This window comes from Pygoscelis adeliae, unplaced genomic scaffold (assembly GCF_000699105.1).
Source record: "Pygoscelis adeliae isolate BGI_AS28 unplaced genomic scaffold, ASM69910v1 Scaffold38, whole genome shotgun sequence".
Taxonomy (NCBI): domain Eukaryota; kingdom Metazoa; phylum Chordata; class Aves; order Sphenisciformes; family Spheniscidae; genus Pygoscelis; species Pygoscelis adeliae.
In genome coordinates, this window is record NW_008825614.1 from 21,103,138 (window position 1) to 21,116,475 (window position 13,338).

Below are 13,338 nucleotides of genomic sequence, written 5' to 3' on the forward strand. Positions count from 1 at the left end.
GCTGCTCTTCAGGCGCTCTCCTGCTGACCTGTGATCCTTTCCCAGGCTCTGGGCATCTATTACTGGCCCTGGCATCAAACTGGTAGGAGTGGGATGGACTGAGATTCCCCTCCCCCGGCATCTCTAGTTTAAAGCCCTCTTCACCAGCTTGGCAAGAAGCAGTACTTCTTGAATCTGGTATTTTCACCTTGAAGACAAACGCTACATTTTTAGGTAAGCCATGAAGACAGAACTCTCTGCACCAAGAAATGCTTATAAATAGTTTCATTATCTTGCACAAATTCATGCTTTGTATACCTCTGTTATGGATTCAATGCCATTTGTTGTTTTTTAGCCACTTCCAATTATTCCATACAACAAAACAACGTTAGTCTTCACAGATTTAAAGATGTCTTTCTTACAGTATCCCCATTAAATGAACTAATACAAGAATTAAAAAGCCTACCAAGTTATTCTCTTTCCTGCTCCTTATTTATTGCCCTCTGCAGTAGAGCTTACATTACAGAATTTCGGCAGTTACCATCTTAATTTTGTGGCCTTATTATCTTGCATTGCATACTTCATTAGATGTTTGAACTTCCAGGACGTTTACAAGCTTGCAGCACATACTAAGTTGGACTGAATGTGAGCCGAGGAGTATAGCAGTAATTCTCCCAAACATACAACAAAAATGAAGCCTTTTAAAGCTATGCAGATTCTCTTTCACACTGAGGAAGATCTCTGCAAACTAGGTACCAAAACATTAAAAAAATTCTAAAAGCATTTTGTCATAACTTAGTGCTGCTTAACTTTACAATCTTGTTTTCCGTTCAACGCCATGGAAAGAATCTTCTTCAGATAAATGTAATTTGCATACACGCCAACCCAGCACTGTATTCTAAAGTAATCTGAAGTAGTAACTTACTTAATGTAGTAACTTTCTGAAGGTGTAGTATTTAATGCTGCAAACCCATTTGAGACTAATCAGAGTTCCGCTAATTTGCTAGTTAGTTTGACATCACCTAGAGTGGGGACTCCAGGTAGCCCATCATCCTCCTAATAAGCCGTGTAGCTAGAGAATGGGCAAAAAGAGCATTTACCTTCGTGCAAGGCTGACACTGCCGCTAGCTTGGTTTTCAGTGAGGATGTCTGGAGGCCAGACTGATTAACGTAGGGGGTATTCAAGCAGCCTGGGTATGGGACATGCACAGGTTCATAAGGTTCCAATTGTTTAGCCTCACACCATCTTCCATTTGAAGTCATATGAAAACGTCCACTGAACTTCTTAGTTAGGAGACCTCAACATTTTCTCAGACACACCAGCTGCTGGATTTCTACCCACTCAGAAGCCAAGCTGGAAGTGAGAGAAATTCTCTATTGGGGTAAAGAATGCCCTGGTTCTAGGAGAGCAAGTCTGGAAAAGTGCTGATTTTGTGAGGCAGGCAACGGCCTCCATGAAAAGAGGGAGACAAGTTTTCACTACAGAGAAGTCTTGCACCTGCAACAACTCTAAAAACAAGATTATCAAGGATAGAGCTGTATGGATAGCTTCTCCCACAAAAGGGGGAACATATCTCATTATTTCTTTTTGTACAAATTACTATTTTTTTGTACCAATAGCAAAACAAATGCATCCCAAGTTTGCTCACTCTAAATGAAGTGATCTGTACTTCTGACCCAAGTATCATGAACATATTACAATGCAATTTAATGACTTTTTCCAACAATAAAGGTATTTTTTCCCAGTTCCTGTAAATACCCATTTCTACTATTTGAAAACATAGTAGAAATTTCTACATATCAATGTCTCAGATAAAATTAACATTTTTATTTTCCCTTTTCAAATAGATAAAAATACAAATAGTAGCTTCCAAGACAACACAGCATTCTCTTAATTACAGATCCACATATGATCCATACAATCCACGATTTATAGCGTGAAGAAACTGGTCTGCGGAAGAAGGACAACACTTCAAAAGAAACAAGCTACGCTTAGGCTTCTGCAAGCTTTAAGAACTTGCTCAGTTACAAGTAACTACTAAGCAACTTAGGTAACATGGTTAATATACTATTAAGAAAACTACAGTCTTATAATCGTAGCAGTAAATTATTATCAGGAGCAAGTTATACAAATTCTTTACACAAATATAAAATACGCACAATTCTTTTTACCATTAAAACTCACCTATTATAGTATCTGCCTCCCATCATAAACTGATTGTTTGATGTTGGACATATTTTAAAACGCTGAATATTTTCACTGGTCCGAAAATAAAGTGAATAATCACCAGGTGTATTATCTGAAGGCCTCACAAGAAAACTGCACACCTGACCAACTGAAAAGATATCATAATAGTGTTACTTTTCTTAGCGTCATATATGAGCCCTTATCAAATCTATTTCCACATAAATTAGCAAGAATTGCACACTTGAAGAAATACAGTCTATAAGGTAAGTTCCAACAGTGATCTCAAACTAGATGAACTAGTACTAAACTTGCCAAAATTAATGCAAAATGGTTTAGCTCTAGCTGGCAACCTAGCCACATCTTTGCAAGAGCATCCAAAAAAAAGTTCGACAACACGTTTTTAACAATTAACAACTTATGTTCTAATATTTAAAGTATGCTATTTAACAATCTGGGTCAGAAATCTTGACGTTTTCATTTAAAGAAATATTTGCTCTATGAAAGGGCTAAAAAAGTCTGTAATATATTTTCCTTCAGGTATATAAAAGCATATTCTCCACAGCATTTTGATGAAGACATCAATAAGTGAAATAATTTATTACACATATATTAATTTAAAAAATTATTTCAATAAAAAATTATTAAATTAACTGCACGTGAGAACATACTCAATACTCATAGCCACAATAGTTTTCTTCCAGTGTAGTATTCTACAGAGGTGACAACTACAGGGGCTGGTCAGACTAAGACACTCATATGTGTTCACACATAAAAGGAAGTTTTGCCACAGTTTAATACGAATAGGATCACTTTGTGCCATTTCAGTGCCACTGTATTTCAATCCGAAATACAAGTACCTGTCATCAGCAAATTGTAAGCCTCTTGTTTGGAGATCTTCCCATGGAACCATCTTAACAAAGATGAAGAGAAAAATTAGAAAGCAAGACAACCAGCTCTCTTTTTTGGCTGTGGTGACATCCAAGGCTCTGGCACCTATGAATTGATCTTTATTTAAAAAGACCTAATACATATAGATGAGATAATTAATGATTATGCTACTTAATGGTTCTGTTCTACCAGCAGCATGAAATAACTAACATTAACAGGTATATAAATAAATTAATTTCAATAAAAGTGTCCAACACTTGTAGTTGACGTTCAAATCCAACTGTGTTTAGAGATGAAAATGAATTGTCCAAATGGTAGATAATTTGATAGGCGTTATTTGAAGTCAGTGTCAAACAGCAATTTACTTGAACTGTGAAATCCAAAGTTCAAACAAGGAGGTTAAACACTGTACAGAAAAACTCAAACTGGATTTTGCCAGAAGCTGTGGAAATAAAACCTAGCTTTGTTAGACGACTGAATAAAAACTGCTTTGATCTCACACCCTGTACCTTCCCAGAGTCCTGTGACAGAGCAGTGTCCCAAAAAAAGTTCAGCAGCCTCTGTCCAGTCTCAGCCTGATACTTACAACTATACAGAACAGCTTGACATGCTACAACTTAATAGCTTATTCTGTCTTTTAAAGGAAAGCTAAAAATATGGCCTTTTTTATGCATCAGAGAAGAGCTCTAGTTCTAACTTTCTTTCTATACTACCTTTAGAGGGTAATTTCTGGCTACTGGAATGTTCGAAGAAATCACTGTCTCCCCAGGATTCCTCTGAGTGGCACAAATAACTGTGGCAGACAGTATCAAAGCTCCAAGCATCTGCTACAAACTACTTTGCAAATAAATAAATTTAAAAAAATCCTACATTTGAAGGCACCCCTACTGCCAAATTGACTAGCAGAACACCAGCAAACAGTAAACAAACAACAAATACGCCAGTGATTTTCTTTCTCCTATGAAGGTAACGAGAAATGCCTCGTTTAGCCATCAGCCTCTTGGAGATCGCAAACTGGGCAACAGAGGAAAAGCAGCAGGTGCAAATATGGCAAGCAAATGGAGGAGAGATGAAATAATCAAGCCACTAGAACTTTTCTGGAACTTTCTTCTGCCACTCATCTTCACTACTGAAAATAATCTATCAACAGCTTGGCATAGCAATACATTGTTGATTCTAAATTGTAGTCAATCTTTAAAAAAAATTTAAGTATTTAAGCAAATAGAACAAATCTTATAGTCCTTCGGCTTCCTCCTTAATGCATAAGTGTTATTACATGAAGCTAACAGAGACAAGCTGTAACTACCACACTATCATTTTTCTAATGGTACTTTGCTCTCTCTCCAGCATTTAGAGTTTGCAGATGTGAAAAAAGGTTACCTCTAAGGCAAACACTATGTTCAAGACCTACTCCATTGTGCATATTTTGGCTGAAAGTGATCCCACAGGGACTCATCTAAGATTTTAACACTGCAAAAACCATTAGTAATAAGCATACCTATTACAGGACTCTTTCATGTTAATTATCCATTCATCTTCAGCGGCTAGTATAGAAAAAATGTCTTGAGATAAAAAAATAAATCTCTTTGGTTCACCTTCCCAAAAGTTGGGAAATGTCATAGCTGAGGTTTACAAACAGTTATGATGGCTTTTAATAACAAAACAAAAATCCTTACATTTTGCCTTCATGGGGATCTTCTTCTCTTCCCTAATGAGAAAATTAACATATTAAGTGCATGACAACAGTACAGCTCAGTTTAAAAAAAATAAACTTCACAGGTTAAGACCTTCTGTAGAAAAAAACATTAAGACGTCTGAGACATTTTTGAACTAAAGGGCTTATTGCAGTTCCATGAAAAGACGTTTTCTTCTTCATTTGCTAAGTGGAAGTTCAGCCAAAATATGTTCTTTCAGAGGACTTTCAAGTCCTTCTTTAGAGGTGGTAACTTTTTAAAATCTCAGCTCTCCTAAGGTTAACTTAATCACTGATAAATAGTCTAGTACTGCCACTTCAAGTTAGCCATTCACATCCTGACACAGATCTGTGAGAAGCATCTGCAAGTAACGCTGCTACTAGCAAAACGTATGTACTGTGCAGGAAAATATTATCAAAAATATTTGATAATATTTGACTCCAAAGCAATGCTGAGCTTGTTAAAAGAAATTTTTTTTTTTTCCTTCTGAAGTATAAAACCATCTGTTGCCCTACAGTAACTGAATTATCTGCAGGTCACCTGGTTAGCTTCCTGAGCCCACACAAGCCCTTCTGAGTATAATTAACTCATCAATACATTTTTAACCCACACTTCATCCTTAAAAAAAGAGAAAGGCCTACCACAATGCAAAATTACATTCTATACAGTTTGTGAACATATCATGGCAAATATAAAAAAGAAATGCAATTAAATGAGTAGCAGATTGTTTACCAGGACAGTCAAGTTTAGGAAACTGCCTGTAAATTTACAGTACCATTCACTTGTACTTCTCTTTCGACAACATGTGAATAAGCACTTTTTTGATATTGAATTAGGCTTAAAGGTTTGTTATATTGTATTAAAACAAGTAGATCCAATTATTAGGTCTAGAAAAGTACATAACTAGAAAACAGGCAATTAAATGTCACTAGTTTTGGTTTATTTCAATATTATTTTATCAAAAATCTCATTCATTTAAGAAATTTGAATATAAAAATTACTTACCACTTCTTCTACCAGGTCTTCTACAATAAGACCTTGCTCATCTGTCCGTAGGTTGGTAACCCACATCCAGCCATCTTCCAATTCGTTATGGACAATAAACATGTCTCCTTTAAGGAAACTGAAGAGGGTTACAGCAAGATTTAAATCAGAGATACAACCATAATATAAAGTTTAATGAACACAATGAATTCTTGAGTATAATTTCTGCAAAATATTTGAGAAAACATGTTTGTGAAAAATGCATGAATTGTTACCCCATGCACATCCTGTGTATTTTTCCTCACAGTTAAGTGGCTACTATATATGAGTATTTATACTTTTGATATACATTTACTAAGACATACTTCAGTCCTGTCAACTTCAAAGTGTGCTAAGGATGTATAAAACAAAAATAATGCCACAACAATATTAAAAGATAGTAATACTGTTCTTTGATCAAGAGAGATCAAATACTAAACACAAGTAAAATAACCAGGGATATCCTTAATAGTCTATAAGAAAGTAATACTCCTTTCATTGAAAGCTGATCTTGTATAATAAAAGTCTGTGGAATATCTAGTTCTCACCTACGAAGCCAAGTGCTACAAAGGGAGTACAGAACAGTTACCAGAGAAGCCATGCAGTTAGCGACAAGAAAAGCATAAATAAGAAGCATGAACATGTCTAAGGGAGTTTCGTTTCTGGAAGGTTAGTGTAAGTTACTCCTTAGGTGTTATCCCAAACACAGGTCATATGAAAACCTTTCACTGTAGCACAGCAAGACTTCTCAGTCAAGTGTTGAAGCAATAAAGTATTGAAGCTCATTAACTACTATTTCAGTCCAAAACTACATAGGAAATTTCTATGGCATTTCTCTCATTTGAAGTAGACTAATAGAAAAGGCGTTAACTCGAGCACAAAGCAAACAGCAAGAATTAAAGAACAAAAAACAGAAAACCACTATTGAAAACACAGAATAAATTCAGCTGCTAATGAATCTAAATCCTAAGAATGGGTGACAGCAAGAGCGCCCGCTATCAGCTCTATTACAAAGAACTATATATTAAGTTACTGCATGGAACACAGGCTGTAATTAAGCCTGTAATACTTCAAACTTTCTAAACATTAACTATGATATTAAAATTTTGAGTCAAGATTCTCTGAAATGCATAAAGTCTTCAAGAGCATATTAATTTCACCTAGAACAAACTGAGAACTTTGGTCCCAGCTATGCCATGAACATGTGGATCTCAAAACCCAAGCACAGAACTTTGCATTTTAGCTGTACCCGAAAAGAGGGAGAAAAGGTATAATTTTCTACAATTTTTGTTATAATAGCAAAATAATAAAATGCTTTTGCCTCCTAAGTTGGTAGGTGCAATAAGGCACTTAATGGACTGAATTTATCTTTTTATTCTTACATGTAGTAGGAAGCCTTACTTGCAATATGCAATTAGCGTCCCTCCCCTGTCTTACCACCTTCTTCTCATCCGCTTAGAAAAACATAATCTCAAAGACAAATATCCTTCCAGCATCCTTTAAAGAGGTTGGAAAGGACTGGACTGTGAGCCTTGGAATAAATTTCCATCCCAATGAGGATATAAAGCTGTCATATACCTTTCTCTGTATCTTAGGCTAATACTCCCCAAAACAAGCCAATTCCCAATTCAATTGGTGTGTTAAATCAACTTATGAAACCAGGACTGTCTCATTAGAGAGATGAGAAATCACTACAAATCTCTTTCAAATCCTCCTACTTTTCCATCTGAAAAAAGTAATTCTGACATCTCAAGAAAGCAGTATCCATTCCAAGTAACCAGCACATGCTTTTCTATTGGATATGGGACTGTTGGTTTTGTTTCCTTTCCACAGAGCATCTCACGAAAATGCAAGAAAGGTGGGGGGTACAGACAATCCCTAAGAAGTTATTGAGGTACCAGTGTTAGAAAGGAGGTGAGTAACAGCTAACAGAAAAGTATGAGAATATGAGACACAGGCCTGCAATTCAGTAATTTTTTAAGATCTTAAAATTATGGGAGATTACACATTTAGAAGTATCATTTGTTCAATACAGACTCTTTCCAAAAGGAGGGAGGGATGAGAAGGGAAGGGAAGGGAGAATCATTCTTGCTCCATTTTATGGATAGAGAAGTAAAGAGAACTTAGGAAAAAAATAGTCACCAAGTTTCTAAGCACAGGTAAGAAAATGAGTACTAGAACATTAGAGGCAAAGCTTTCTTAACATTGCTCCTTTTTCCTTATTTCAAAGAAGGCATTAAATACTCTGTTCTTCCATTTATGCGTAGTCAATGCTAACAACCTCCTTCTAGTAGTCAGAATTGATTTGACTTGAACTATTTATCTGCTGTTAGTTAGTTCTGTGGCAGTTCAGGAGAAAAAGCCTAGCTCATTTATTTCACACACTCACAAGGCATTTCTGCGCAGAATTCTTTCACAGACAAATTTACCCTCTTGGAGAAAAATCTAGGGCTTTATAAAACACACTACAAAACTATAACATTACTCATTTTACTTCTATAAACCTAATGTGACTTCTCTTACAATACAAACAGATATACCAAGAATAAAAAGTCTTATTGCTATTTCCAACAAAAAACCAGAAAGGCATCATCCTTTAACCTAACTATGTTAAGTTTAAGATGCAACTGGACAGTATTTGCATATGAACATATAATATATTAGTATAGTATTTGTATTTATAAATACTCTTGAGAATTTCACAACTGCTACTATTATTAAAACATACCTTATTTCATCAGTTTCTGGCACTTTGGTGTAAGGTAGAATTGCTCGAACTCTCCTTCTGTCCTCCACAGGCTACAATTTAAGAGAAGAGAGCAAAGATAATACTTTTCCCTCTTTCTACTGTAGAATCCTTCTCCCCAGCATTACGCTATTCTGAGGCAAAGGACTGGTAACAGTCACTTATATCCCCCTTGCCAGTTTTAAATTTTCAAAGCTCAAAACCACTGACAGCTAGTGTTATTCATACAGTTAGCTACGAGAGCTCTCATTTTGTTTCGTCTTCTAGCATGACGCATAATGTATGTTTATCATCTTCAAAATAAATTACCAGCAAGATAATTCCCATAAAAATATACTTTTAAACTTTCTTCCAGTTAAGAGGGGAATTTTCCAGAAGTTTAACATTCAGAAACATCTTTATTTAGGTTTTGGGTTTTGTTGGGGCAGGCAGGGGGACTGATATTGTTTTAAGGATGGGCATGTGAAAGAAGCCCCATTTTCAGAAACCTTGGTTACTTCCAGCATGAATATTTTGAAACTGTTGTTAGATACACAAAATATCACAAAACAGTAGAGGTTACATGACAATGGTGCTCTTTACTAGCCAAGAACTGCACATTTTCTTGTTTATCTCTGTTTACTTACAATGCTATTACTACATTTGGAGATAACTGCAACACCTGACATCTAGCTTTCTCATTACACATATTCCTTAAACAGCAATTTTTTTTTTTAATCGTTACTTTGTATCAGTAAGAATGCATTTTTATAGGCCTTATACTTCAACATATGCTGAGCCTATGTAAAACTACAGGAAACTTTCTACCATGTTTTTTCCAAAAGAAAGCTATGAATGGTGATTAAAGTTACTAACATTTAAGTGAGCGACACTTAAAAATTTTACTATAAAAATTTTACTACTTGCCTCTGGAGGTGCTACCGGAAATAAGAGCTTTTCCCCTTTCAGCAAACAGGAGACATGACTGTAATAACCGATTAGGTCCGAGAGTGAAGCAAAACGACGTCCACCAATGTAATAGTCTCCACACATGGCAATAATCCTGTTGATAAAAAAAAAAGAAGCTTGACATAAGAAAATATTTTGCTACCAGTTTTTTCTTTTTTTTTTTAGAAAAAAGATATTAGGATAATGTTTAATTTTTAAAGCAGTGTCTACATTCAGCAAAATGCAGTATTACAAGCTCTCCATAAAGACATCTTAGCTAATGAATATTTCATCAAAAATTGCGGATATATATTGCATGACACACCAGTATTTTAAGACTCTAACAGAAGTGCTGATTCACAAAAAAGCCAGTACATTTGTCGGAACTAAATGAAGTTGAACAGAAAAATGTATTGTGGGTGTCCTGGAAAACTGAAATAATGCACTAGTAGAGACAACAGCATTATTACTTGTATCATAAAGGACATACTCTTTTTATGACAGTCATATAAATTTAACAACGTATTAAAGTATTTTAACAACAAATAACTGCACTTGATTATATAACGCAGAAAACAAACACCTTCAAAAATCAGTCACTTTCTTACAGTTTTTTAGCATCATATTAAAAGTTAAGATATTACTTTGGAGTAATTGAAGTATCTCCTTATACTCAATTTAAAAATTTGCTAACTAATGGCAAAAAAGCGTACAAAACCATTTCAGTAGTTTAACACAACAAACTATTCTTACAAAACTGTTCATTTTATTCTTTAAGGGTTGTGTTTTTCCTGAAAGTACAGAGATTCGTTAATGCATTGTCATATCAAAAATGGGAAGTACCACGTCTGTTCACATTGCTAGTCAATACAAATTCTAAAAGCAGTCAGAAATTATTTATTTAGGTAAAAGAGTTAACAGTATTTAAAACATTCCTGTTACACTCAAGAGTCATTTGCAAATTGAAGAAGTACTTAATTTGAAACAACTTCAAAATTTGACAATCCGAAGAATTGATCACATTATGTAAATCGATGGCACCAAGCAGACCTGAATTTTTCCAGCAACACAGAGGTCAGACAGGAGTCCTGAGTAGCAGCTCACTTGCATTCTTACAAAAATGTAAGAAATTGAGAAACAAATTATTACCAAGCTAAGCAAATTTTGCTGTTTAAAAAAAAAATAATGTAAAAGCTCATGTTAATTGTCTCTCCAGTTTCCAGAAGACAGATAAATTATCTGAAGGATATTTCAAAATAAATTACAGTACCAAGAATAAACATATTGGAATCTGCTTAGTGTTCTACTTCATGTTTGACCTCTTCACAGAGCTTGTGAACAACTCAAAAACAAAAGGTGGGGAAAAAAACCAACACCAAACATTCAATTGCCTAGAAACTTATCCTTCATCCCAAATGAGCACGCTATTTATGGGTTTCTTCCATTTTTACTCTTTTTCTTTAGCAGGTCAGTATTCTGATACATTCCTGCCCAAAAGTCTTCCTTCTCAGTCAGTTCCTTCAACTAAATTATTTCTCCCAAACAGTGACGTGACATGTATACAAAGATGAATCTTCAGAGATGAAATCTGAAATTTTTAAGCATATAGCACTGCACGGGAACTCAGAAAACAATGTAACTTTAAGGACACAGGCTAGATCTTTTGGCATATTTTTGTAAGATTCCTTGGTAAATTATTCAATAGAGATTAGGTTCTAAATGAAATTTAGTGTTTCAGATGATTATTTCATCAAGCTTAAAACAAAACCTTTCTTCAGAATGCTGAGCTAGAAAATACAGAAAGACTGCTGTAATCACAGAAAATTCTGAAGGACAAGATTAAAAGATAAATATTTTCCTTCAAAATATTTTGTATAACTCTGACTCACCAAAAAAAGGTAAAAAACCAACCAAAAAAAACCCCAACAAAAACAAGAGAGACACCAAAAAAAGGCGTCTCTGTGGGACATAGGAGATCCATCCCTGTATTTGCTTGAAATTACTTTAAGGCTGCTATTCTTGAGGTTGACAATGTTCTTGAGTGTAACATTTGCCTATCTAATAACAAACAAAAATATACACTTGCAGTCAAAGAATGAAACAGAAAACATGTCCAATCTCTGAAGAACAGTATTAACTAACAAATTAATTCCCTTTGGATATTTATCTCTGTGTGTCTTATGGCTCTCAGAATGAAAGATTCTTTAAGGTTTGAAAATACTGTAAGGACCCTTTCCTTAGGGAATCTGAAATCGTTAGATTATCTTCTACCTCAGCTGCCAGAAACTCTTTTATGGTGGGCATGAACCAACAGTCAATTGCCTGATACTGGCTTTGAAAGTAGAAGTTATTAAAAATAATCCAGGACTCTAAAACAGTGCTAGAAAGCAAGTATTAGCACAGTTTTCTTTTCTGCTACTGCTACACAGTAACCAGTTCCCAAACGAGTATCAGTATAGCTGAGAAATTGATAGCTCAGATGGCAAGACGCAAACATGAGATACTATTTCTGTACTATATTGTCTGCACTTAAGAGAATTATACCTTCATGTCAATGGTAGATCAGGACCTCTGAAGCACACTTCATCACACAGCAGATGCAACCCAAACCTCCCCACATTTGTAAAGCATGCACATAGTGGCTCATATGTTGGTATTCTGGGTAATTCCCACTTTCAGAAGTTGAAGAATATGCTTTGAATTTGTTTGTGGCTACCAGGACAACTGACAAAGATTTTTTTTTTACTGCTAAAGAAACATTTGCTTTCCTGTTTTGTAAAGATGAACATTACACTGCAGCACTCCACTTGCTGACTAGCCTTCAAGCTCTTCTCAGAATACATCTCATTTACACTAAAGAACAAATGAACTTACTAGCGTACACAGTTTGGCAATGGTAGCATAATCCTAGTTACAACTTTGGATAAAGAGCTACTTGTATTTAGAACAACTAATTCTAACAGATACTGAAAGCTGTTTCCAGCAAACCTTCGGATTATTAAATACATAATCTCTTTGTTTCTTCTTGGGGTTTTTCTTTTCGGTTTTTTGGTTTTTTCTTCCCCTCAAAATTAAGGAAGCAACCAGATGTGCTAGCACTTCAAGTATATCCTCTGAGCTACAATGGCTACTACGGAACAGACTCAAAACAATCTCCTTGACCAGCTAATGAAACCTACATGTTGCTTTAAGTCTATTCACAACCACTTTAGACAGGCTTCTCTATCCAGATGTTGTTAGTTTCCTCACATTTTTGTTCCTTAGCCTATAAAATAATTTTTAAGCAGCACGTTTTAAAACAATTAAACACAAGTAAAAAGCTGTACCATGCAAGAATAGAGTAAAAAGTACTCAATTATAATACAGTGATTGTTTTCTGTTTGTACTCTATTGTGATCTAAAACCAAAAATAAACAGATTACAGTATTTTAAAATAAAACATTTCATTCTCACCTAAAATGATTGACATTTGTTTTACTAAGGAATGAAAGCACAAATGAACCTGGTCTCCGATCACTCTCTCGAATAAGGTAACTTCCAGGTTTTCCCGCTTGTCGAAGACGTTCTTCTGCAATTGTTCTGTCAAGTTTTCCATGATACCATCTGAAAAAAGAATAACAATGGGTGTCCTTACAACTTAAGGTTTTTGTTTTTTCTCACAGAATAGACCTATGCAACTAGCAAAAGTTTTCAGTCAAAACTGATGTAACTCCAAACCTTTGTTTCAAAGTTATCACATCTTTACATCTTCAACCTCCCAGTTTACTTATTGTCAATAAACAATATTTTTAAGACAGCATAATTCTTCAGGTAACCTGCTTCTCCCAGCGAACCATCCCAAGGGGCGGAGGCTCTATACATATCCTCAGCTTTTCACTCCTCCCTAATTTGCT

General features: G+C 35.1%; 1 protein-coding gene across 1 annotated transcript in view; it reads right to left on the minus strand.

The window, feature by feature from the left end:
- Positions 1-13,101, minus strand: part of RASA1 (RAS p21 protein activator (GTPase activating protein) 1) — a gene marked incomplete at its 5' end in the record, with an annotated part of 51,655 nt that extends 38,554 nt beyond the window's left edge. The window contains 7 exons of the mRNA XM_009332988.1: positions 2,165-2,315; positions 3,025-3,077; positions 4,732-4,763; positions 5,755-5,872; positions 8,501-8,571; positions 9,425-9,560; positions 12,899-13,101. Of these exons, the coding sequence (XP_009331263.1) occupies positions 2,165-2,315; positions 3,025-3,077; positions 4,732-4,763; positions 5,755-5,872; positions 8,501-8,571; positions 9,425-9,560; positions 12,899-13,101 (764 nt within the window). The remainder of the gene's footprint in view (positions 1-2,164; positions 2,316-3,024; positions 3,078-4,731; positions 4,764-5,754; positions 5,873-8,500; positions 8,572-9,424; positions 9,561-12,898) is intronic.
- Positions 13,102-13,338: the final 237 nt, after the last annotated feature.